The 27,200-nt window shown below is 44.7% G+C and overlaps 1 protein-coding gene across 13 annotated transcripts in view; it reads right to left on the bottom strand.

Annotated features, from left to right (window-relative positions):
* EHBP1 (EH domain binding protein 1) overlaps positions 1 to 27,200 on the bottom strand; it is a 213,493-nt gene that overhangs the window by 165,714 nt on the left and 20,579 nt on the right. For all 13 annotated transcript variants that reach the window (XM_035553095.2, XM_050709408.1, XM_035553088.2 and 10 more), the window contains exons 3-4: positions 18,793 to 18,850; positions 8,115 to 8,210 (exon numbers count right to left, since the gene is read on the bottom strand). In XM_035553095.2, coding sequence (XP_035408988.1) covers positions 8,115 to 8,210; positions 18,793 to 18,850 — 154 coding nt within the window. The remainder of the gene's footprint in view (positions 1 to 8,114; positions 8,211 to 18,792; positions 18,851 to 27,200) is intronic.

The following is a 27,200-nucleotide window of genomic DNA, read 5'->3' as shown; positions in this document are numbered from 1 at the left end:
TGAGTGTAAAAACATACTGTACCACTAGCCTTAAAGACAGAAGGGCAGCTAGATACATACAATAAGATACCTAGGTATCTCCATGTTCCAATTAACACACTTGTAAATATCAGATTATGTAATCATACATCCATCACGTTAATCAGCTTTGTGCAGTTCTGCATTATGTAAATAAAGAACACGCTACCTGCTGCTTTGCTGTATCTCACATCAATTCCAACGATATCATTTTCTGTAATCCAGCTATTAAATACTTATCATTTTCACAAGTTAACCTGGGGCAACTACCTTTTTGTTTAATTGCTTCCTCTGATACAGCATAAAACGACATAATGAGATTTAATAGGATCATTAATCACTTCAGGTTTAATATGCTACTCCTTAATATGTGACTAAACTCTTAAAGAGTTCATCTTGCTCAATTTTCTTCATAACTTCCAAAACCTATTAAGCTTGCAGGTTTCCATAAAACTCCTTGCAAACTCAGGGCCTGGTATTTTATCCTGCGTAACAAACCAAGCACTTGTTATTTTGTCCATGCAAGACGACAATCTATAAAGAAAAACTAAGCCCTTCTATTGATGGCACCAATGCTGATTCCGACCTCTGAAGGCCACAGAATCAGGTGCTCTGCTGTACACTTTTGATAGTCTGATAGAGCAAAATCATACTGTATATCAAAGAGACTTCTCACTGTTTAACATGCTAGCATGCACTTTACAGAGAAGCGAACACCTCAAGAAAGTTAAATCCAGTCTATTACCCCCAGATACCAATTACACAGAACAAAAAAGAAAAGTGAAAAATTTCAAGGGCTTCTCTAACGAACAACCAAAAATCCAGCTGGCATGAAGCATGCTAAGACTTGGACACTTTGTGTACATGTAAGGTATTTCAGATTTAAACATAAATATGTTCTTTGTTATTAAAGAGCCACATTTCTTGTTAGTCTTAAAATGACTCAGAAACATAAAGCCCCAAATAAGCTTATACAGATCAGCCTTGGCATTTAGTTGCAATAGACAAGTAAGCAGCTTCACTCTTCTCACTAAAATGCTTTTAGGAGAAATCCAGGGAGCAGCACACATTGTCCTATTTCTAGCTAATTTACAACTCGATTATGTGGTCAGCATTAGCAGATATTTCTATAATTAACCCTACAATAGTTTCTATTGCAACCACCATTCCACCCTTCGGGCTAACACTTCCATGTGTGGTCTCTATAAAAACGATGCCTTTATCAATCTGCCTAATTCTTTGGCTTATTTTGGATTTGCAGAGGGTAAATACCAGTAAAAAGCATAACAGCACGTACTTCCCTCATTATTGCATGGCTAACCCCTAACTCTTTATTCAGCTCCCACACAAAACTCAAGTGATGAATGCAGCAAACTATCATTTGAGGGCTGTACAGCTGACTACTTCCTAGGAAAAATAGCACTGCTGTGCAAAGAATCACCCTAGTAGTAACAACTATTACAGCCTTTCAAGTTTTCACCATGTGAAAGTCCTCCCAGATAACACAGCACACAAAACCCCACCTCACCTGCAAGCAGATGCAGCTCATCACTGAAAACGTGCTGCTGGAAACACCTGATGACAAGAGTTACAGACAGACCTCACTCCCCTGCTCCCTTCTGAAAGCAAATGCTAATGAAAATTACCTAAAAAGCTCAAGAAACAAACAGTGTAATATTCTTCTCAGGCTGAAACTGCCTCAATACCATCGCCACCTTACTAACACAGAAGGAGCATGAGGAGGCAAGAGCCAAACGGATAGTTCTCTAACAATCTCTTGCAGAAGCAGAGCTACACTCCATCCAAGATTTATTGCACTTTTACCTCGAATTGAAAACTGTCTTTGGGTGAATGGATTAGAAGACTCGTCATTTCTTCTCATTATTATTATTTTTTTAAATCATCATTCTCAGTATCAAGAAATGGGGCTCGTTTTCTTGTTTTTCTTTCCACACACATTAACCTCTCAGTATGATGCTCTTTTTTGGCATCTTCAACTAAGTTTTGGAGCCTTCTTCCCCCTCAGCCCTTCCTTTTTCTTTGCTCTGGCAAGCAGATGATCTTAGCGCTCAAAAGCGATGCTTGGGTGGGAAGCCAAGAGTAGGGAACTGTGCAAAGGAGAGAAGATCACCTTACAGCTCTCCTACAGTGAGATACCCATTAGATATCCTCAGATAACCATGTTCCCCACTCCCTTCTCAAAGTCAGTGGAGCATTTGGGTCCACCAGCTGAAGCCTAGCCATATCGTGCTTACCTGGGAACTCTCAACTACCTTCCTAGAGGTACGCTGACCCTCAACTCAGTCCCAGAAACCTTCCTCTGCAATCCCACCCATCAGCCTCCTTCTGCACCCTCTATTCTGCCCATCCACGCACCAACTGCCATAAAACAGCCGGTCCTTCTGTGCTAGGGCGAAAGGAAAGCAACAAGACATTTGTGCATCCCATTTTTCCTGGTTTTTTACCAGGTCATCACCAGCCCATTCTTCAAGGGGCTTTGCCGAGAAGGAGATGCTTTCTACAGGGTAGGAAGTGGTTTCAGAAGACTGAGCGAAGTTTACCCATCTCCAGTAATAGTTTAAAAGCTATCTTCACAGTTATTGCTGCTCCTCTCATAACGGAAATGAAAGAAAGGTATTGGCAAACAAGGGACTGCTGCTCCTCCTAAGCAGCAGCCAGAGCAGGTGGGGAAAATCTTCAGACTTACCATCTGCTGCATTCCTCCTTCCTTCCCCATGCCTCCTCCCTAAGCTTTCCTGGCTTTTGAAGCTTGTCTTTCAATTATATCACTTCATACCAGCCTTAATCTTCGGTCTTTCTTCTGGGGGAATAAAAAGACTTAAGGCCTGTCATGCTGAATCAGATCAAGCGATGACGGGGTTTGATCTTCCTCTGCCAGTGACCTCCAGCAGATGCTCTGGGTACACCAACATCTGTCTTCAGTGGTTGTAGTTGACTGTTTGAAACTGCAGAAGCCTCAAAATTTGACCCAATTCTTGTCACTTCCAATGTTGTTTGCAGAGGCCTGATTAGCCTAAAAACATCGCACACAGCTCTGGTCAGCTTCTGTTCAGCTGAGCTTCCAGAAGGCAGCGAGCACCAAGCAGACCTGTCCCTGTGCATTGCTACTCCAAGCTCACACTTGCCTGTACAGCCTCTGGACTAGAAAGACAACAAGGCTGACTTTTTCTTTTAACTCCAGTTTTACAGTTAGCGCCCACACTAACCCTGGTATTAAATTTAGTATGCAAATGGAATTTTGCACTTCTCACATCCCTGAGCTTGACTTTTATACCTGATACACAACATCTTATCTTGTCTATGTGGCTGTTTCTTCTCTTATGGATTAACCTCCCAGGAGTCAGGTGAAACCACTGGTCTCTCCTGAGCTGAAACAAGTATCTTCTGAACCTGGGCTTCACTCTTCACTTCTAGGGAATGGTGTTACTGAAGGCTTTTTTCTCTTAAGAAAGACTGGCTATGTTGGAAGGTAACGCTAGTGAAATAAAGGCATTAGTTTATAGCAAGGTAAATTACGTGAATTTGAGTGTGATGTATAACAAATCTATCAACTTGATGGAAAAAAAGCCACCAAGGAGGAGAAGCAGCTTTTTCAGTTAGATTTTGATTATGACAAAGAAACTGTGTACCACGTGTCAGCTGAAAAATGACTGTCCTGCGCGGTACTACGGGACGTCTAGATCTGTAGAAAGCTAGTGGGCTGCCTGTTAATCTCGGAGTAGAAAATACTAGGGTGTTTCACAAACAAAATATATCACATGCATTACAGCTTGTTTCTGAGAATAACTGATGACATGCATACTAGTCAGCTGTCCTTATTTTTTAATATCTGAAGTTATAAACTTAAGTTTCTCTCTACATGCATATATATATATATATATATATATATATAATATATATATATATTCAGCCTCAAACAAAGCCAAAGTTACAGAATTCCCCCCTGATACATTTGCCCTTCTGCCTCAGTGAACCTACTTTTCCCTCTTCCAGCTGTCCCACGGCCCCCCAAAACTGCAGGAGGTGATCTGTACAGCAAACTCCTCGAGGACTGCAAGCCACAAGACACACACCACCCCCTTCAGATTGCTGGGGAAAGGTGGGATTTCAGGAACAGCCCAGAAGCTGACAACAGCTCCACCACTGTGGGATGGGGCTGGCATCTCTGGATTACCTGGCACTGCTAACTTCATCTACTAACCTCTCGTGATTTATTCAGAGACGTATGTGGGGATGGGAATACTTTTGACTACTACAAGTCTCCTTCCGATGTCTATTTTATTCTTATTTTACTCTGCCTTTTAAAGCGTCTTTCTTCCCAACTTTGAAACGAAGAGCTGGTGATCTTCCCTGCTGTTGCAACAGCGCACTGGTGTGACAAACCATGTGTATTACTGACAGAACGAGTGCTTTTTGTAACCCAGTGAAGCAAAGTCCACGCTTACTCTCAATGAACAAACATATTAGCTTGGGAAGCTCACTTGGCTTTTAAGCTAGAAAATAATGACCTTGCAATTTAAATCCTCATGGTGCAATCGACATTCACTTGGCTTTGCTAAAAGCATTGGCCTCACCTGAGGCAGAAAAAAAAATCTCATTTAAAATCTCTCTAAGGTAATATAGGTGTGTGTTTGTACATAAGAACACAAGCAAATATATATGGTTTCACATACGACAGTTAAACCTTGCTTATGCAGGGACTCTAAAAATGAACTTCTGGAGTGCTACCATGGCAACAATGAAAAATGTGAATTCAGTGAGCTTTTCTGGCATTTGGGGATCTTTCTATGAAAGCACTACAAATCATGGACTTAAAATGCACAATAGGTTTGTTCTTTAACAGTGCCTCTTTCTTCCCGTTTTGGTTGGGAAATCTAAGGCATAACCAAACAGCAACGTACAGCGCAGCAGAGAAAGCAGGGACATTTTCAGAACAAGTGGAATTTTTTATGTAATTAGCACTTCAGCTGGCTGGCTGGACGGGAGCTAGAGCTAGCTAGGGGAGGCTGAATCAGTACATCCATTTGATGCTTTTTCCCTACATGACTCCAGAGCATTCTAAAGTTTTACCAGCAATCCAAACTTAAGGGAAAGGAAAAAGTTTATTTATTTGAAGTGAAAATTTTCAAAATGAAGGTTATTGTCTCTTCAATACTTGCTCTGCTTGAATTACAGATACACGGTTGGCAACAAGCTAACACCCAAAATAGGGATGTGCAGATAATGCCAAGTATCTTGTCTGCTGACCCATCACAATCACTTCACTAGCCAGCTCTCAAGTGTCCACAGGTGACTACTGAAGAGGATATTCTTAACATTCTCATCAGCACTTGAAACCTCAACTTTATCTCCTAATCCCACCAGCAACACGTTTCAACAGCCACTTACAAATGCACAGCCACTACTGTGTGAATCATTTCCCCAAACACGTAGCTGTCTATTTTGGAGTCTGCTCTTTCCCGTCCCTGCACTTCCATTTCAAACAGCACCACCGTGCTAACTTGTTATCTGTGATTGCTACAAAGCTCTGTCGGAGCAACCTGCTCCCATCAGGAGGCTCCGCCAGCCTGGACGTGGAGCCAGCAGCTTGCCTTAGCTTCTCAGGCTGTAGCGAAAGGGGACAGCTACTGCTTGTTAAACAACAAGGCCATGTTAAGTGCAGTTATTGCGAAGTGATAAATGTTCAGCACTCACTCTTCTTCACAGGGAAGTGGCTCCTGAAGGGGCTTTTACAGAACTGCAAAGTGAGCCACCTCTTTTCCTGAGCTTTACTGCTCCTTTTAGCCTCCCTCCTTCCAGAGGAGGAAACGATATAAATACCTGGCTTGGAAGTCAGCTCCCAAAACAGCTGATGCAGTCTGCTATTACATGCTTCTCTTTGCACTCCTCCAGCACTGGCTGGCCGATCCATCAACCCTGCAGAAAATCGCTATTTCCTTTTGACTGTCTTTGCCCAGAACATACCAGCTGCACAAAGAGCAGCCCTCCAGGTGTGAGGACAGAGCCCACACTAGAGCCGAAGTGCTGCCGTAGCGCTGAGCCAAGCGGCCACAGCATAAGCCGTGCTGACACCACGCTGCCTGCAATAATTCCTCACTCGCGGCCATTCATCCAGGCAGGCTGCTGTGCTCACAGAGATAAGTGCTTCTGGTGCGTTACCCAGCCTGCTCAAGAGACTCTGCTCTGTAACACACCTGTGTGTCCTCACAGAGAGAAAAAGGGGGTTTGGGCACTTACAGGCACTCTCGCTGGAGGAGCCTGAGGAGCTGTTAGAGCAGATTTATGCAAGAGCTGCCTAAGACTATGGCACTTCTTTTATAATCAAAGTATTGAGATCAAGCAAAACTTGTGCTCGTTCCCCTCAGTGTGTACCATTACCAGCACACAAAGCCTCTGGGGTTTCTCACGCTCCTTCCTCTCCTCCCAGACCAACCTTTGTGATGGGCAGGACAGAGACAGACTCGTTTCTGGGGAGAGCAGGAGAGGAGGATGTCCAGCAAACAGCCGTCTGGAGAGGCACAGTGCAGGGCGAGTTCAGGCTGTAGTAACACCTGACACTGGCTCCTTCTCTCCCCTCGCTGCCTGCTGCCAGCCTCACACTACAACATGCAGCCCTTCAGCGCCAGAGCTAGGAATGAAAAGGCAGCGTGGGACTGCAGAAGGGTGGGAGACGCTTGTATTGCACAGCCACTGCATCACCCGACTGCACTCAAATGGAACTTCAGGTCTAACTCTTCACGTAACACGTTATTGCATACACGTTCAATAATTGTGTATATTTCTACTTCACTTTACACGTTAAAAATATTAAGTAACGTCTAACGCATTACATAACCATATTCAGCTTATACAGACACGCAGCGTGGTCACTTAATGGTCTTAAACGTCTTAATCCAAGCAGAGGCCCTTGAAGCATGCAAAGGCAAACAATTTTTGCTAGTGAACTTTTGAACCTCAGCTGAAGACGATGCGTCTGCTACAAAGAGAGACAAATTTATGATAGCGTCACCAGCAGCCCAGGAAATTTCTTTTCATTGGCCGTGCAAGGACAAAAAAAACATATAGGAGAGAACCCCCCCGCCCTTTTAAGCTTAATGAACCAAGTAATAAATTCACATTTGTGAATTTAGTGACTAACTAGAAGCTACCTCTAAGTAGTTTTTCAGGGATGAAGTCCCCAGACCAGACATATAAATACTACTAATTGGAAAAAAATGTTACTGCTGCCCTAAACTGTAAATTATAAATGAGGACAGCCAACATGTAGCTGGAGACACTAGATAAAAGAATGAGAAAGAGCTAACAGAATGAAAATCCCAGAAGAAAACCCTCAGCCTCCTGGGCAACCTCCTGTGCTGTCACACATCCAAAGCTGCATTTTTTCTTTATGCAGAAAGGACTCTGTCCAACAATATTTGGGAATTAAATTCTAGCATAACAACCAATTTCTCTCATTGCTTTGCAGCCACAACCTTTTTCTTTTAATAGAATAAATGCAGCCCCTTAAAAACATCCCCTGCAAAACCTGAAATTCCCTTTACTGCTCAAATACTCTGAATCCACTCTTAAGATTGAGCTAAGGTAAGTAGTGTGACGTTTGTGTGACATACCAAATACTGTGAAATTTGAAGCTGGATCCTGTTCCCTAATCAGGAGTGTAAGAAATAGGGTCACTGCACTGCAGCTGAACAAGGAAGTCTAGAAATGCTTGTGCTTTGATGACTTCTGGCTTATAGTATTTAAAGAAAACCAACCAGACTAAACCTTTGCCAAGCACTTGCACACGTACTACGTGCATACTCACACACGTACTAAAGTCAGTGCCAACGACTAGCTGTAAGCAGCTCAATGGGATAATTTAATGTGTTAACTAAACTGCAAAAGCAAGCTTTGGCAGGGCACAGACCATCCTTCTCTCCTGGATTTAAGCTGTGGACCTAAGGTTGTGCAGTTAACGACTTAACCTCACAAACATTAGGCCTTTGTGAACATAAGATGATATTTCCAATATGATTTTTTTTTTTTTTTTTTTAAGTTGCTTACGAAATAGGAAAGATGATGCTTCAAAAACATACCTTAAAAAGCGTCACAGTAATTTCAACATTTTCAGGAACAGGCCATATGACCACTCCACGGTACGGGTTTTTGATTCCGGGCTGCCAGCTATGAGCCTACAGAAAGAAAAGGAACAGTTGTCTTAAACCCATTATAGAAGTGCTGACTCGACTACCACGGGACCCAGCACGTGCAGACAGAGCTAACAAGTCACCAATTCCAAAAAAGCAGCTTTCTTAAACATATGACTCCACAGAAAACTGTAAAGGACATCATTAAGAATGATAAGCAAGGAAACCCAAACCACTAGCAAGAGTTTTTCCAGTGAACTGAAGTTGTTCCTTACAAGGTCCTAAGCTCTGGTCTTTAAGTATACAGCAGGATGCTCAAAGTCTTGCAAAAAATCAAGTCTGTAAGGACAGAGCTTCTGTAACAAGTTGAACTTTATTTTGGTTTTACCCAGATGAGGGAATGTTTTATTTAAAGAAAATATGACGAGTGCAGCACACAGTGCAAGGCATGGCCATCTTTAGACTTACAGCCAAAAGAGACTTTTGAGAAAACACCAAACAACGGTTTATAACACAGATTACATGCTACTACAACATGGAAATCCTTAAGAATTAATATGCTGGGGTACCTACACCTAGAAGGATCATTTAAAAACATAGCAAAATAGACTGAGAAACTTGTTCGGCTTTGAGCATCAGTTTGGGTTGATGCCTGATTGATGCTGAAATTGTAACAGCTGGTCCTGAAAAATGCCAGGTGCAAGTATTTCTGTTTCAGAGCAAGTATCCCTTTTTTTTCCAAGCTTAACTTAATCCCTTCTGTGATGCTGTAAAACACAAGAGGGATGGCTGCTGATGCACAAGTGACTGCTGAGCAGCCAGGGCATTATTAAAGGTCTGTTCAAGTTTCATTAGGAAAGAATGAACAATATCACTACTGCTATCTGAAGCCAATTAACCAGACTGGTTGTTTTTTTTTGTTTGTTTTTAAAAAAAACACTAGTGCATCACTGCTCATTAGTTTTATACTCCTTTCAACACTCAGATCTTCAGATTACAACCCCCTACTTGCTGGTAAAAGGTTAGCAGGGCTTGCCCCTCAGGTTTTATCCGGGCAACTTTAAACATGAGCTTGCTACATCAAGGTGGGAAGGAAAGGTGTGAGGCAGCCCTATTCAGGCACCTAAAGGAAGTTCTTCTCCACTGCTGTGTGCTGTGAGCAGCAGGTACTCAGTGCTGGTTCCCCCACGGCACGCACCTGCTGCCATGAGCCCTCCTGCACTCAGCTGGGCATCACCAGAGCCCGCAGCATCAGCACACCGCGGGTGAGGAGCAGAGGGATGAAGGAGAGGCAGAAGAGCTGGGCAGAGACATGAGGCTGAACTTTGCCAGCTCTCTTGTGATTTATCGCAGATTTTCGCCACCTTTGGTGTTCTGCTTAGAAGCCCAGCTCCTAAAGATCCCAATTTTCAGAATTAGGCAGAAATTTTGGCGAGTTTCTATGCTTTCTGCTTGCAGAATAAATAACAGGACCCGGGGCATCTGAAGAAAGAAGGGAAAACCCAATTCCTACAATTTTAATCCCATGAATTTCAATCCAATATCATCATTCTTAGCCAAGCCTGGGTGAGCTTCAGAATAAATGAGCAAACTACGCCATTCATAGCTTTACCCTGCAAGTGCATCTTACAAGAAAAAGCTGCTTTACAAGCAGCAGGACAGAGCACAGTAGTTTTCACAAAACCGCTGGGGACTCATGGCACCTCTGGAAGCTGTCCTTTTATGATAGCTGCGGCTGACACTGACACACACCAAACTTTTGATGCCCAAGGTCCAGGCATGGACGGCCTGCTCAGCTGAGAACCACGTTTATAAAAAAAATAAACTAGAAAATGAGTACTCACTGGTGCGTGCAAAGCTTTAGTTCAAGAGCTTTCCCAGCACTGCCTCCCACCAGGAGAGCTAGAAACAGATGATAAACACACACACACGCGCACATATATATATGATTTTTCTGTCACTGTGACAAGCATGTCACCAAAAGCAACAACCAAGAGACAAGCCCTAGCTAATGAGCCTTTAGAGCAAAGCTGTTCTGTGATCAGCTGAATGTTATTAAACCCTCCTTTGGCTTTGAAAAAGAAATACTGTGCCACACGAACAGCATGACAGAGAAAGGTAACATCAAAACTACATCTAGGTTGTCAGGAAGGGGAAAGGGAAAAAAAGAAAAAAAAGGGGAAAACCCCAGCAGAAGTGCTAAGAGCTCAACAATAATTTAAAAATTACCATGGCAAGCGTTATCCCAATGCAATTTCCTCTCATCCCCTGTCTGAAGCCAATGAAGCAGAAGTGGTCAGACAGGAGCACCTCAGGCACAGTGCTCCCCTCCCCAGCCACGGCTCCAAACCCCGAGGGACAAGAGCCACCTCCAGGACAGAGGAGCAGAAATGCTCTGCTGTGTGCCAGGTGAAAAGCAACTACTCCCTTCTTCTGCCACTGGAAAAGGAGAGGAAAAGTTGTAGTGTGAAAGCTGGTTTTAAATAAGGAAACTGGAGCTATGGGAGGGGTTGCTGAAATACCCTATAAATAGGCTCGGACCGTGACTGACATCCTACTGCGTCGTTCTGGCACTGAGCGGATGACTGTTGAGGGATAAAGCTGTTTAAAACAGGACCTGAAGGTGATCCTACAGACTGCCACGGGCACTTTGGTCTGCCCAGTTTTGAGATCTTTCCCCAGTTCTCTCTCTAAAATGACAACGGTTACAATCCAGATGGCTTGCTCCTCAATCTCCTCACCCGTGCTGCCGTGAACATCACAACTGTCCCGCTCTGTTTGAGCTGGCGAGATAAACTTGATGCCTCTGTGGTTTTAGCCTCTGATTCCAACAGGAAGGGAAGAATCTTTAAAAATAGATTGAATTTAGCAACTTCCAGGGCCAGATAAGTAATGTGTCCAATGCTCCTCTGAAAGTAGATAATGCACAGACAACACACCAAAGGGCTTACACACAAAACTACTGGCACTCTTGCATACTCAGTCTGCTCTCAAGCAGTCAATAATTTCCAGAACCATTCAAGAAAATGCTCTGGCACTCGTGCAAGCTCTCAACATTTAGTAACACCTAAGCCATTATCAGCAAGGTACAGTCACTCCACTCTTGGTAAGCCTGCACTCTCCAGTTGTGTGGAACAGCAGAGCCTCAAACACCACTCTCACCCCCTCCACAGGTTAGACAAACTCAACTTTTGCTCTCCAGTGGTTTCTTCTGGGGAGCACAGAGTGGAGTTGAATGTAAAAGCAGCATTTCCCTGCATTGCTGAAACAACCATACCAGAAAGTAAAACGTTCTAGAAGACCGAAGGATCTCTAGGTAGTTCATTATACAGATATACACTGACCAGACAAAGGAAATTGAGAATAGCTCACACGAAGTTTGCTTTTACTATACCACCCTCCCTTAAGATTACCCACCAGGGGCTGACCTTGACCATAAGAAACCATTTCCTGCTCTTGGCAGGCAAACCTGGCCAACAGCAATTAGCACAGGTCCCAGAAAAGATGATGACGTTGTACTTGTGTCTTGGAAAGCTGTCCATTTCCATGAAACTTGGTACAAGCCAGGTATTGTCATAAATGTTGTTTTGGAGCAGAGTGCTAAATCTAAAAGCTAGCTATTATCAATTATCTTTAAAATAAGGAAGTGTATATCCAGTGTCACCTTACGAGGAGGAAGGGGGAGACAGCAAAAACAACATACCGAAATCCACCAACCCTCTATCAGAAATTGTTAGTCAATTCCTGGAAAAAACTCATGAGACTGAAGCTAATCCTTCCTTATAGTCACTGCTCGGATGTTGAGATTAAAACCGCAAACAGAACAATCTTTTGAATCTAAATGAAAGAGATAAAAGGGAAGTCAGTCCCAATCAAGGACTTTGGTTTCAAACACGAAGTTAATGAATACCACCAGCAGCTGCTCATCACTTCACCAGGAGGAAGATAAGGCAGAGGCAGGCAAGTGGGCTAATGTTGTGGAGATTACTTCCCCAGCTGCCACGTGTAGGGGATTTCACGACCTGGCACATATGCCACTGATGTCACAATCCCCTCTGCTCACTGCTGAGCACAGTTTTTCCGTCTTTACAAAATTTATTTCCTGACCTTTCACAGGCAAAATGTTAAGTAATCACAAAAGCCTATACTGTGAGACCCCTGTGCGGTCCTAGGGCTGACCACAGTATTTTAACCTGCTGCAAATTCTGGAATAGTTTATATTTATGGATCAAAAATACATTCCTATGGTCAAGCCCTCAGTATTGTTGTTTAGAAGCTAAAGTCAGAACCAGACCTACCATTGCTCCTCACCTGGAGTTCCAGGAGGGGCTTTACCGCAGGTCAGTAAGCTCTTACTTTTCCTTCCCTGATAAAATTTTTGCCAATTGCCTACGATCAGTACAGGAGGAAAAGGAAAAAAAAAAAGAAAGAAATACAAGGTAAAAAACACCTCTTCTACTTGTCTCTGTGGCAGGCTGTCTAAGATATAAGAGCCACATAGGAGCTGGCTCTAGTAGTACTTCAGGCAGCTCAGCTTGTAAGGCAGTCCCTCTTCAGCATTATCCAGGCACAACACTTAAGACAGGAAGAGGAAAAAATTTTCATGACTACTTCGCTGAAAGAGGAGGAACTGACCAGCCAGGCCCTTCATCCCGTGCCTCACTGCCAGCAGAGCACCTTGCTGCGATTTGCTCTGTGGGGCAAATCCCCACGAGGTCAGCCCCATCCTGCTGCCAGCAGGCCTGCTGTGAAAGGGATGGACCGGAAAAAACTGCCGGATCCATTCCCACACCAAAGGGAACCTCAACAGGCAGCCTACAAGTGATCTGGTCTTCTTTTGTACCACAGCCCAGCATCACAAAGGGAAGAAGCAAATTAAAGGCCGTGCCACAACCCGCATCCCATGATCATCTTGAAATCGCTGTGCTCGGCCCTCCAGTTAAAGGGGCTGGCTACCAGAACAGCACTCCCGTCCCAATCCCGCCCTCGGGATGCAGTCCAAAAAACCCAGCACGTGCCAAAGAAGAAAGTTTAAAGCCCTGCAAACACCAGAAGGCTTTCATGTAACCCACTGCTGTTGGTCTCCATTACAAGTGGGAGAGGACACACGCAGACCTTGCCACGCATTTCCACAAGCACGCCTTCCCACAAATATCTTCAATTCATCAACGTGCACATCTCACAGACATTACTACATGTCTACGTATTACTGCTAAAAAGCTACATGACTGCTACGTTTGGAAAATGAACAAAAACCAGTCTGTAGAAAACCACTTTGCTAACGCTGGGCTAGCTGCTCAAGCTTCATTTGACTCAGGCACATTCTTGACACATCCCTTAAATACATGATTCATGCCGTCTCTTTCGCCAAACCTTGCCTTCTTCACTGCCCAGCACAGATGATGCTTGGTTAAGCAGCAGCACTTCAATCTCCCCTTCTCTTCATGCAGTTTCTGGCCTCACCTATACAGAAAGCTGAATGCAGAGTTATTTTTCTCATGTTTTTTTTTTTCCTGGGACATCCATCCCTTTTAGTCACTGCACCTCCAAACGTCACCAAAATTTCATTTTAGGGGATCCCTGGAGAACAGGAGGGTGTTACAATTTACGAGCAGAAGAATAGCCAGTTCCCATTAATTTTCATGGTCTGCTTAGCTCAATTGCGGCCTTACTTTGTAGGGACTAAGCATGAAACAACCTGTTTTGTTTTCCAGGACATATGTTTTTCACTTCAACTGCAACGATCGCTGCTCAACACCACTGCAAGTCAGCCGCTGTGCCCTAGAAATCCAGCAGATGGAAAACCACCTCCAATCTGGCTGTAATATTCTACCTAGCCTCAGCCAGGAACTCTGCAGCTGAGGATGCGACAAACCCAAATTCCCCACGGCAGCATTTTCCCGCATACCAGTGAGGCAGTCTCTTCTGTTCATGTCCTCCAACTCATTCGACAAACACCCTCCAACTTCCTTACCAAGCAAGCAGTTTCACTCGCTGCTCGGTCGCCGTTCTCCCTAAGCACTGGCTGCTTAATGAGGAGGCGATGTTGTAGAAAAACAGTTCAGAGTTGCCTTATTAAAGGCTATATCATACACCTAAGAGCATGCACCAACCACAAGGGTGACTCAACCTAGTTTTGACTGCTTGCGTTTGCAACCCTACCTAACTTCCCTAATTTACTAATGAACCCCGAAGGCCCAGAGGTGCCATTACTGCACTGTGCTGGCCCCAGGCACTCAGCAGCACGTCCGAGTCACAACGTGCCTTTGTAACGCCGGGCCGAGAAGCTGAGAGTAAGGGTTGGCACTTGGCAATGAAGTAGCCAGAAAAGGCAACAGACTGCCAAGGACAGCAACACAGGTGGCCCAACGGCTGCTTTACTGATGGCATGTCCTCGGAAAGCCAGGCAGACAGCTCTTGCTGACAACAAGGGATCCTTTTTACTCCCTACATATAGGCCCTTTTAGTCCCCGTCCCTCTGCTTCTCTTGGCTCCGCTCTTACTGTTCAAGTCCTTTCCCCGTTCCCAGCGTTGTTTCTCCTCCCTATTTAAACAGCTTTCGAGAAACCTGCAGCAGAAATACTGGAATCACAGGACAGGCACCTTCTCTCAGCTTTGATACCGAAAGGATCTTTGAAGAATAATTCTGTCAGGCTCTCAGAAGCAAGTGCAAATTTGATTCTTCACAAGTGCCTAATTCCACCACAAGCCTGCTTGCGTTCACAGGAACAGCACAAAGTGCCTCCTTGACAGCACGGCAGCACCTTTCCAAACTGAAATTTCTTAGTTCAAAGCCTGGAAATGCAAGAGCATCTGAATGAAATAAAGGTAAACATATTTACAACACATTTTTCCTTGTTCTACGCTAGAACAAAGACATTCCTCCCCTGCTCAAAACAAGGGCAAGTCCAAAAACCCAGGGCCTAAGCAGCAGGGGGTAACAGGCCAGTGCGACAACCCCTGCCAGAGGTTCCACCTTGCCTAAACCCTGGATGTTGAAGAAAGTATAGGAGAGCTCTGAAAAGCTGTTGCAAGCCCACCTGTGATTTAATTTTTTTTTAAATAATTAAGAGACTCGTAGCAGTCTACTTAGAAAGTATGCAGACCAGACGGTTCCAACATCAAAATCACAGGAAAAAAAGAAGGGGGAGCTTGAAAGAACATCAAGAGCTCAGCTGTTGGCTGCAAGGCATCTTAAGGTTACATTAGTTCAGCAGGCCAGTCCCCGGATACGCACACAGTACTATTACACATCTGTAAAGCTGGACTACATTTTTGACTACCTTCTCTCTCCTACTTTCCCAGTTGAAGAGAGAGACGGAGCTACTTGAAAGAGTCCAGCCAAGGGCCGCTAAGATGATTCAGGAACTAGAGCATCTCTCGGAAGAGGAGAAACTGAACAGTCCTGGCTCAGCCTCCAGAATTGAAGGCCCAGAGGGACCTTGAAGGGAGAGAGAAGAGCCTGAGCCGGGCTCCCCTCAGCGGTGCCCAGTGCCAGGACAAGAGGCACAGACTGGAGCACAGGAGGTTCCCCGACCATCATGCAGCACTCCTGCACTGTGTAGGTGATGGCGCACTGGCATGGGTAGCCCAGAGATGTGGAGTATTCAACCTTGAAGATCTTCAAAAGCTGTCTGGACTTGGTCCTGGGCAGGCAGCTGTAGGTGGCCCTGCTGGTGGACAAGGCGACCTCCAGAGGTCCCCTCCAACCTCAGGCATTCTGCAAGTCCGGTACTGATCTGGTAGGGACATCCCTCATTGTCACTGACTACAAGAAAAATGCAGAAAAGAAATCACAGCCTCTGAAGAAGTTTTTAGAGCAAAATCTCAACCATTTTCCTCCTCAAATAAGCTTAAAAACACAGAAAATTATTAATACAATGTACTCTCTGCTCCCGGTGTCTGTCAAAAATAAAGTAAGAGGAAATATTCATTTGACTTGCTTCCAAGAAAGCAATTAGATGAAACAAATATGTTGAATAAAGTATTTTACTGGCAGGATGACTAAGAGATCAAGAACATTTATTGATCTGCAGTCTTGGACCCAAAAAGCTCAAATCGTATCAACCAACTGAACTTTAAAATTAACTCTATCCTCTGTCAAGGCCTCAAGGCCACTCAACCTCTTTTTACGCACCTTTGTGAGATATTACTAGGCATTAATTAATTAATTAGAGAGAGATTCTGAGTCTCGGGTAAATCTCCCGGTTTATCTGAGAGTTGCATCCGCTGCCAGGTTAGGAAGAGAAAGGACAGGTGCAGGACGACATACATACCTTGCAGGACGACATACATACCTTACAATTTCATGGCCTGACTGAAATGACCTCAGCCCAAAAGATCAGCTAGCGTGGGTAAATCCTCTTGGCTCAGTGAAATGTTGCCCCTGGAGCCTACAGCATCATGCCCTTAACAGCATGTGCAAAAACCCAACACTTCACAAAGCTCCGCTGGACTTTGTCAGGCCTGCTGTTCCTGAACATCTCCTAGATCTCAACAAGCCAATTGTTCATGGACAAATATCCTGCTTTTCACTCAACTTTTCCAGGTTATGGTGTTGTGTAAATATTGAATTTACCATTCTATATTACCTTTTCTCTTTGTTCTACAGAAATTTAAGGAAACAAACAGAAAAGCCACAACGGACATGTACATCACAAGTTAGCAGCCAGATATACCCTATGTTATGATTTCAATGTAACTTGAGCTATTTTATCCTTCAATGAAAGAGGGATAGTCTGACTAGCTGTGCTCCAGAACAGGAAAATAAGCAGGAACAGTTATCTTGGAAAAGGAGCCAGCCTAAGCTCACACCTTTTTGTTTACACACCAAGTAATACCTTTGGGTTTTCATACCCCAAAGCAGAAGCTTGGATGCAGGCACTGGAACAGGCATTTGGTTGCACAGTCACCTTCAGTCAGTAGCAGGGCTTTAGAAAAGACAACTTAGAATAATGTAGATCTCAGGTTAAAGGACAAAATACAGCAAATACACATTACAATCAGAAAAAGAAGTCTGGAAAGAGAAGAGTAACAGTTTAAAAATAGATAACTACCTCCCAAGTAGGGTAGGAAAACATGTATCATGTTTTCTAAACATTTAGGTTCTTCAGTGTATAAAAGTGTCATGGTATCTCCTGCAGTGTGGGAGCCCTCTCTCCCCTGTCCCAGAGTTCTTGGGAGAATTACACTGAGTTACACACACAAACTTAAACCATGTCTATTTAACTGAAACGTTAAAGAAGTGTTCCGAAGCTTCCTCTTCTGAACAAGACCACATGCCACAGGCCTCACCAGGGTAAAAGTCAACTGCTGTGGGGCAGGGGAACGAGCACGTGTTGCTGAGCTATATGGAAAAATTGCTGCTCCAGGGGAAGGAGGAGACCAGAGCACCCTCACAAACTCACCCAGGGGCTAGGACACTTCTTTCCTCCAGCTCATTCAAGCTTCCCCACGTCTCACCTGACAACTTCTGGACAGCTGGGGCCAGCCCTACACCAGAGGATGCGAGCTGATAGAAGAAATCCTCCAATGTGAACAGCATTCACAAAGCTTTGCTGGCCTGCTGTACATGTGAAATATCCTCCCCACCTCCCCAGGCACCGCAACAACTGACTGCCACGATTAACAGCAGACTGTACTCTTATTAGTCAATAATTTAATGCCACACAAGACATGGCCATATTAGACACCGCAGACATTTAGAGATCTCTGCCATTTGTTCCAATCTCAGTGCAAATGTAGGACATGTGTTTTTAGCTTCATTTTCTATGGAAACAGAACCACACGACCAGACCGTCCGTCTCGCCTTCCCCTTCTCCTCAGACCCAAAGGAGACTCCAGACAGGATAACTGCATCTCGCTGACAGAGCAGTCAAAGCCAGCAGTCTAGACAAACTAAGCGCCTTTTAACAGAGACAGCGGTCTTGTAAGGCTTGCAGATTCATTGCTGCAGGAAGAAAAGTACAGGGAAGCTCACAGAAAAGAGGGCTGCTCTGCTTGTAGGCTGTTGCACACAACAAACCCAACCCCATGCAAAAGAAGCTTTATGAGTGCCCAAATATTGGACAGACTTCACTTGAACTTGCCTTTCTTCAGGCTACCAGGTCATTAGCTACAAGACACAAACTCACAGGCTTCCTCACGGTGTCTGTAGGAATAAAATGTTAAAATGTAATTCTAAGGTATACGACAGGCCTGACAGAGGCTGCTTGTATTCCTTTCAATTTGTAGTATTCTCTAGCTGTAAAACAGTCTCTTATTTACGCTTGATCTATTGCATGGGTGTCAGATTCTTTACTACATATATTGTCTTTAAGACACTTCTAGTAGGAAAATATTCTCCTTTCTAATTCTGCCTAGGAATTAACAACTGAAATTGAACTGATGACACACTTGCACTAAACAAATAACCGAAGCAGAAATCAGACTTAAGTGTTTCCATAAATCAGCGTTGACATCAACAGCAGCTTATTTTCAGCTTTACGGCTAAACCGAGTTAAAAGGAAAAAAGAAAATTAAAATATTACTCATTTCTCCTACTGCTCCCCACACTCAAGAGACCAGTCCCTCCAAGAGCTGAGACTGCTTGTCACCAGAGCTGGGACTTAATGAGCAATTAACTAACCTTAGAGGATTTTCTTCGGCTTCTTCTTGTCCAAACCACCACGAGTTTATCTGGCTGCCTGTTGAAGAAAAGGAAGAAACAGATTCATTTACAACAAAATCAATATGAAAATAGTTTATATTAGAACTCTTGCTAGACAGACATAATGACATCATTAGAGGATACGTTATCTCTTAAAAATAGCTTATCTAAAAATACTCTTGGAAGCAGTCATTTAGCAGGAAAAATAACGTTGTATTTATAGAAAAAGGCTGTCCTTCATTCAGCACACTAATATCATCCTTCTCCTCTCCTTGCCTGGAGGCATCTCCCCACAGGGCAGTGAACAGGATTCAGTCCACACTTCACTTCTGCAAATCCAGCCTCTTTAAAGACACCTTTGAAACAATCCAGCACCCAAAATAAACATCAGTGCAAACTCCAGCTTGAACTTCTAAGCAGGCAGATTGAAAAGACTCTGCTAAGGAGCAATGCGAACAGGTGGTTGCACTTTTTCATCCTCAGAGGACTACTTTTCCTACTTAAATACCTCAAAAATCAAGAGAATGAAGTACTGCATCGCTCCTCAACATCTCCCTGGATGACTGCAGACAGATAAATCAGAGCTTCCTCGACTCCTGCTCAAAAGGAGAAGCATGCTGAAACACAGCGTTGCTCTCCAAGCAATTGTTTATCTGGCATTTGTAAGGAATGTAGATGGAAACTCAATACAGAACACTTACGGTATAAATTCTTTTCTCTTGAAATTTCTGAAGATTTATGTCTTGGTTAATACAGCCTATTAGTTCTACAGTTGTTCTGGGTAATTTTTGACAAGGACTTAAGTTTTTTTTGACCCGTGATCCACTTCCCATCCTGTGACCATGTTTCTGGTCCCACTTCCAGACCCACGACCCCTCTTCCGGAGCCTCCCAACGCTCTGTTCCACGTTGTTTCCTGGCTGATGACACAACTTCCATCAGCAAGCCCAACGCTGCCAAGGACTTTGAGCAGAGCTCACATCTCCACTAAAACGTGCCAAAGCTGCGACTCTGCCTGGCCAAAATCGCTACCATCATTTCTGAGACGCTGCTGGAACAATCCCTGCCTTTCTGCAGCCAACAGCAAAGTCTGTTACCTGCTAAAAAAAATCCCGGTGTGGGGGGGGAGAACGTAAGGTACATAGAAGAAGTGAAGATATTACATGCTCGAAGCATTCGTGAGAAGATGCATCCAAATAAAATCTACACGAGTACTTGGAATCGCAGGGAGATCACATCTACTTCATAGCCAGCTCTTTTCTACCGAAAAGCCAACTGGTTTACCAGGCTGAGAGCTCATCTGAGGCACTGCTGAAGTGCTGGCGACCACATCGCATACTTTCCCACTGAGCTGTTCATCATTTCTGCAGGCTGCAATAAAACTAAGAGATCACCTACAATTCACATTCAAATCCCCCCAGAACTGAAGTTATCCTGAAGAACAGTCACAGGTAAAGGACAGTTGCTGTGCAGGACATAAGGACAGCGGCTTTTATTTGCTGTTCTGCATTTGCACCTTACTCCGTTAACATTTCTCTTTCTTTCCAGCTTGGGAGAAAAGGAAAGAAATAACCTGCTCCATTTTAAATTCTGTCAGCTCACTCTTAGGGCTTGTTTAGGAAGCCCGAACTGTTTGTTGGCTCTGCTTGGGGCTTCTCTTTTAAAGCCCCACTTGGTAAACGAGGACAACCCATTACACTTGGGCGGATTCTCACTCAGGTGGTGCATCAGGTGCATTGGGTTCTGCCTGCTGCATATCCCCCGTCAGCTCTGGGGGAGCTGTGCCTGTGCCACCAGAAAACAAAATGTCCCCAAGTGACCTCCCTGAAGCAAGGCAACCCAAACCTCCAGCCTGCGACAAACATTTTTTCCTGGACTCGTTTCACTTCACACTTCAAAGCTGACTTATTCCCATTTAAGAAATCTGCTTGTGAAGCAAATTGAGTTCTACTTTGACTCGCTCGATCCTGAGCTTTCCTCTGAGCACAGACTAATGCCAAAAGCAAGAGGAGGCAGGGGAAACAAGGAGAAGTTCCATTTCTGCAGTGCCAGTGGCTGCTGCAATGATGACTCCCTCTCCAAGCATGAGACCATGTCCAAGGCGTCCCACAACAACAACCTGGGCAGGAAGAGGCAGGACAGTGCTGGCCAGGGCCCAGAGGAAGAGCACTTTGGTCCAAAAAAACCAAAGGTGAAGGCCTGGCGAAAGCAGAGACGCTGCCATCCCCTCCAGGCACCGTTTTCATCTCGCCCTGTGCGCATTGGCATCGCAAGTGATTTTTCTGCTGACTGCCCCGGACCCCGCCCCGTGCTGGACGTGCTGCAGAAGTGAAGGGTGCAGGCAGGTCCTGGCGTGCTAACAGCAGGAGGGCAGGAAGGCAGCCCCGATGGAGAGGCCCAGGAGCTGTTACACACGTGTGCCAACGGGGCAGCCAGCAGATGAAGCACAGGAGAGAAGCGAGGAAAGAGGAGGAACAGCAGCGCTGGAAGGAGGCAATCCAAAGCAGGAATGATGCACACCTGCACCACAGCCACTTGTCCATCATGGGGTGCTCTACAAGAGACACGTGACTATGCCAGAGGAATTTACAAAATAAAGAGAGAGAAGTGGCTATATGTAGATGCAACACTTATTCTGAAAAATTTATGTAGCAAAGCAATTGTCAAACATAGACAAGCCCCGGTGCAGGAATCCTTCAGAATCTGGACATAAAACAATCAGCTGTGGGCAGCAGAACGTGGGCAATCCTCTCCTGTGATACTTGCACACGTGTCCCAGGCTGGCAACCAACCTTACATGGAATTTTAATTCTTTCATTTCTTTTTAAACCACAGCATTGCTCTGCTTTACACAGCCTGCCGGGGACAGCTGGTGCTTCAGCGCAGCTCCCGAGTGGGAGCGGTGTCACATACACACAGTTGCCACCAAGACTGGATTTACTTCCCAATTCTGAAGAATCCCCTCTGCCAGGAATACAAAAAAAAAAAAAAAAGAAACCACTACCATGAAAAAAACAACTAGAGACTCAGCTCAGATGGAGAACAAGCCTTGCTGATAGGAGAGCACCAGCAGCACCCGCTCGTTCCCCAAGGCTCTCTCTGCAGTGTATTTATTTTGTTAAGTACTGAGCACACAGCACTCCTTCAGCTGCGAGTATTTGAGAAATCCGCAGCCAGAGGTACTTTGCCAAAATAAAAAGAGAAAGGTAAGCACAATACGGAGAGGAAAAATTTGGCCAAATGGAATGGGGAGAGGAGGGAAGAGAAGATCCCAAGGGATGAGCTTCCCTGCTCTGTACACCACATGCTCCATGGAAACAAAACACCAGCAATTCCTCTAAGGTGTTTTCTTCAAGAAAGTCACAAATCCAACCATTTAAAAATACCTTCACTGAACGGTTTTTTACAAGAGAGGCCGTGAACAACCATCTCTTCTGCAACCTGCTCGCTGTTCTTCCATGCCAATACGCTCCTAACAGGAAAAGGCCCAGCTCACATTTCAATCAGCAAATTTGGTTGAAGGTTCCTAGTGATGTTGCAATGCTAGCAAGTGCCCAAGCCATAGAATTCAGTCTGCTCACTTAAAACATTTCAGTAATATTTCATTCTTCAGACTTCTCCCCTCCTGCACATCGCAGACCTGGACTGCTCGTTAACCAACGGCACAAGCAAATCGAGTCCCCTCTGAAGGGTTAGGCTGAAGATCAGATTTAGCTGGGTATTTTTTCAATAAATGTGCTTTGTAAACTCAGAAACTGTTCCAAATACAGAATGCGCTGTGTTGCAAGCTGAACAAACACCAATGGTCAGCTATGAAGAATCAAATTAATTTCCTGTGCTGCACAAGAACATTTCTCATCCCTCCAAGCCAGCAGCTTTCAGATAGCCACCTAATCAGCTCCAGCAGGGTCGGGGTGTCGGAGGTAAGGAAAAACACACCACTCACCCTACGAAGACGGGATTGGGGCAGGGGCAAGAAGGGAGGTTTAGTCAAACCGCTGCATCTCCACGTGAAATAATTCCTTCAACAGGTACAATTCAACCAACCTTTCAGGGGGATCTGGCCTCGCTGGGGGCAGCCCCTGGGAGGCAGAGCTGGGGGCAGAAGGAAGGTGCCTTTAGAAGAGCATCAGCCCCTGCTGAAGGCACAGAGCGAAGCATCCAGCTTGGACTCAAAACGCGATGCTCATAAAGCCTGCCATAACCTTGTGTCTGCTGTCTACTCACTTGTGTGCGGTTCAGAAGAGGAAACCAACTCCTGAGAAAAAGGAAGTTTATGGTAACACTTATTATATTATTTACAAGCGATAAGTGAAAGTTACTCAGCAAAACAATGGGGAAGATATGGATTTCAGAGCCTGTGGTTCAGCAAAAAGCTTTGTCATCGCCCCACAAAGTTGATAACAGGAGAATAAAAACACAGATTAACAAAACATCCATCATTTAAAAGCATGCCTGCTTTTCCTGTCAGACAGGAGCTATGATTCTGGTACTTTCGATTCTGCCATTAAAACAACTGAGTTAGGGAAAAGAAAGAAGAAATACTGAAACCAGACCTCCCCATATCCACAATTATTTAATAAAGCAGTAAAAACACTCCACAGACTGGAAAGAACTACATCATCTGCTCATCACCTTACATGCCACAAAATTTACTGATTGAAAGCGAGGTTGTGCAAGAGGCAAGGTCTTCTGGGGTTTGGTTTGATGATTCCAGGAAATATTTGGCATGATATTTTGATTACAGAACTCTCCAAATATCATTTGGGAGAGAAGGACATAAAAGGTATCAGTCTCCTGCTAGATCTTGTTTCGTAAATCTCTTAGCAGAAACAGATAACGTGAGCCAGGAAAGATACACCCTGCTCCACCAAACCCACTGGCTGAAAGCAGAAAACTACAAAAGACTTTACATTTAGCATCTGTTGCTGGAAAGGACCACAAATGCCCCGAACGTGAGTTATGGCCACTGAAGCCAACGGCAAGAAAAATTACTAACAGCCCCTTGGTTAAAAGGCAGCGAACACATGCAAGGATTTGTTTGTAATGAGGGATCGTTACGTTTAATAACACCCAACCATCCTTATGTGCCTGTAATGCAGGAGGTACCTTTTGGGGATGTACACAGACAGACACGCAGCCTGCGTATTTGTTTTGGCATCTAATTGCCTGTGTTGAGCTTAGCTTTTTTGGGGGGAGCTAGTTTTTTCCTACCATATTTGATTAGAACTGCATTAATTACTACAGACTGCTAGATTACTCTTGTGAAGCAAGCATAAAGGAATATAATTAACAAGAGAAGCAGCAGCGTTAGCACAATAGCATGCAGATGCACCTATTGAAGGATAAAAATAATTACTTGAGGACTGAAGTCAAAGTACTACTGATAAGATTATTATTATTTTTTTTTAACCTTTCATCCCCTCTGCATTGTGCACACCAGCATGACGTGGGAGGTGTTCATTAGGAAGCAAGCCTCCCTCCCCAGCAGCACAGAGCTTTCTACCTGACTGCTGGAATGCCATCGGGGCTCTTCAGTGGCCTCTTAAAAATACACACGATCGCTTCCACACCACCAGTAATTCAGGATGAACGTTACTTTTTCCTCATTTTACAAATAATTACTTGGAAAAGCCGTCTTCGCAGCACCGTCTGCTGCACTGGGACTTGGGCTGCGTGTTACCATTAGCCAAGGAACTAACCAAGCAACAGCCTCCTGCGAGCCTCGCGCTGAGCTTCTTCCTTCAGCATCTCCTCTTGGTGGCAATCAATGAAATTCCACAGCTGCCTACAATGCCGGCAAGTCCAGGTGAGTCACCATCGGCGCTTTAAAGAGACCTCGAGATGCCGGTAAGAACGATGTCACATGTTGCTGCGTTTGCCAAATTAGCCCTCTTGCTGAGTGAAGGCACAGCGCTGACTGCACGCCAGGAACAGTGAGAAGAAAACGCCGCACAGGTAAAGCCCACTTAAGGTACTTTCAAGACGCAGTACGTTGCAAAGCAAAGCTCTGCCTTTCACGACTGAGTATGGGGTTTTCTCTGCCACTCCCCCTTACCTTCCATCACAGATGCTGTCAGTCAGTATTCAAACCACTCCACAACACTCAACCTGACCAAACGAGATGCCAAGCTGAACCAGGATGGGTGACGTGGTCACCTGGCCTCGTGTTCACTTGTGCACCCTCTGGGTGTTACCACGTCAGGCTGTACCTGCACCAGAACAGCAGCGTCCCAGCCTCGTTTCTCTCTGATTACGCGCCAAGCCCCTAGAAGACAGCAAAGCTTGCTCGTCCCTCGCTGCCACCATCCGACAGCCTTCGGGAGGCTGAGAAATTTCAAAAAAGCAATCATGAGAACGGGCACAGCAACAGGACAGCGTGACCGAGATCCCTCCACCTCTGCATCTTCACTTCTTGCCCTTAACACAGCAAATTTCCATTTCTTCCTACAAGAGGTCTCTACATATTTTTTCAAAACACTGATTTTTCTCACGAAATGAAACTTTTTTTTTAAAAAATATATATGCAGTTACATAAACTGACCTCTACAAAATTTGTCTCCAAATTATGCTTTGCTTTCCTTAAGTCGCTCTAGTTTGGCTTTGCTTGGTTTGAAAACCTAAAAGGGACGAAGTGAGACACTACGATTATTTCACGAGTGCTGTCAGACCTACTGAGTCTGCACAGCATCTGTTCGTGAGGCTAGGCATGGAATGTGTAGTATGTGCCGCTGATGGCTTGGTTTTCTTAAACCAAATACAAATGAAGTTTGCAGAATGAGCGGGATTAAACAAAGCCTTAGTTCATCCATTATTCAGAACAAGAGACAAGGACAGATTCAGCTTCATTTTTCAAGGAGTTATTGCAGCGAAGAATCTTGAGCAAAACAAACTCAATAGGATTTGGTAGCAAAACCTGTTCTTAAAGCTTTTTTCAAAGGAATTTCATACTGCAGAACACAACACTGACCCTAGCCTTCAGAAATTATTTCCTTCACTGTGCTGTCTGCAGTAGCAGGACACCTTGACCAGCCCCTGCATTTTGTCACACCCATCTGCCCTTCACGTAGAAGCACTCTTCGCGTGATCCAATTCAGCCTCGCTCGTCCCAAGGCAGAGCTAAGGGTACTGCACCAGCAAGACCAAGTGGATCTCTTCCCTCACTCTCCTATAATCTCAGACACTTCTATTAGGCAGACATGTAGGCCAGCACTGCTTAGTCTGCACATTCACACCACGCATCCTACCACACTAGAGCCTGGGAACGCTTCCCACTGCTCTGCAACAAACAAAAACAGAAAACAAGAGCTGTTTAAGCCCACCTGTAAAACCAGCCTCCCCAGGCAAGCCAAGCCAGAGCACTCAAGCACCACAATGCCCAGGCCAAGCTGTCGGAGCAGCCTGCTGTGGCTCAGGCTATCAGGGCCGCTCAGGCACACCTTCAGTCCTCAAAACAGAGCACGGTGCTTTACAGAGGAAAGCTCACAGGAGGCTACCAGGAATCAGATCTCTCTCAAATCCCTGATTTTCCTCTTTATGTTCTTTTTCAGAATATGCAGTCCTCTCCGTTGTAACAACGGATCAGCAGTTTTTAAAAAGCTTTCAGTTTTCAGTGGGTGCATTGCCCCGACGAGCAGCACGTGGGGCGAGCAGCGGTGGCGGTCCTCCCGCTACTGACCTGCTGTGAACTCCCTGCTCTGCTCCTCTTCCTGCAGAGCTGGGGCCGGCAGCTGCCAAGTGAATAAACAAACGCTCGTTAAAAGGCAAACTCATTTTCACCTCGTCCGTAACAGTGGGCTTGAAAGCTGGTTTAACAGGGTGAAGTGCTAGATCATCTATCTGCCATGAAACCCCAGCGCCACGTGCAGACCTTGGAGCAGCCTCGCCACCCCACACTTCGTTACGTAGACGCAAATGATCAACGTTATCTGCCTCGCTCTTCATCAGTGTCCCTGCTCGCTGTGGTGTAAAATAAAATACAATACTGATCAGTAACAGCAACCAAGGCATCGAAGTCTTAGGAAACTTAAGCAAATAAACCAGGAATTTGGAATCCAAATTCCAGTTTCGGCCCTCATTCACCACACTGCCTTCGGAAACTTTTCAGACAGACACCAAGTGGTGGTGTCTAAACTATTACATTTTAGCCATTCTGATTTTGAAACATCACAGACAAATGCTAGAGATGTGTTTATCATAAAAAGTGCAAAAAGCACAACCTCAATAAAACAGTTTAACGCACGCTGCCTGAAATGTAACTTCGGCCCAACTAAAGCAAATGCCCAGGTGAAACAACACATTACTGTATTAAAAACATGCACGAGGCTTCTTCGTACAGCACTGACAATTTTAATCAGGCCCCATTACAAAACAGATCCTATTCCATTT

Source organism: Cygnus atratus, chromosome 3 (genome assembly GCF_013377495.2).
Source record: "Cygnus atratus isolate AKBS03 ecotype Queensland, Australia chromosome 3, CAtr_DNAZoo_HiC_assembly, whole genome shotgun sequence".
Lineage (NCBI taxonomy): Eukaryota > Metazoa > Chordata > Aves > Anseriformes > Anatidae > Cygnus > Cygnus atratus.
Note: the sequence above shows the minus strand (reverse complement) of the source record. Positions and strands in the feature narration are given on the sequence as shown.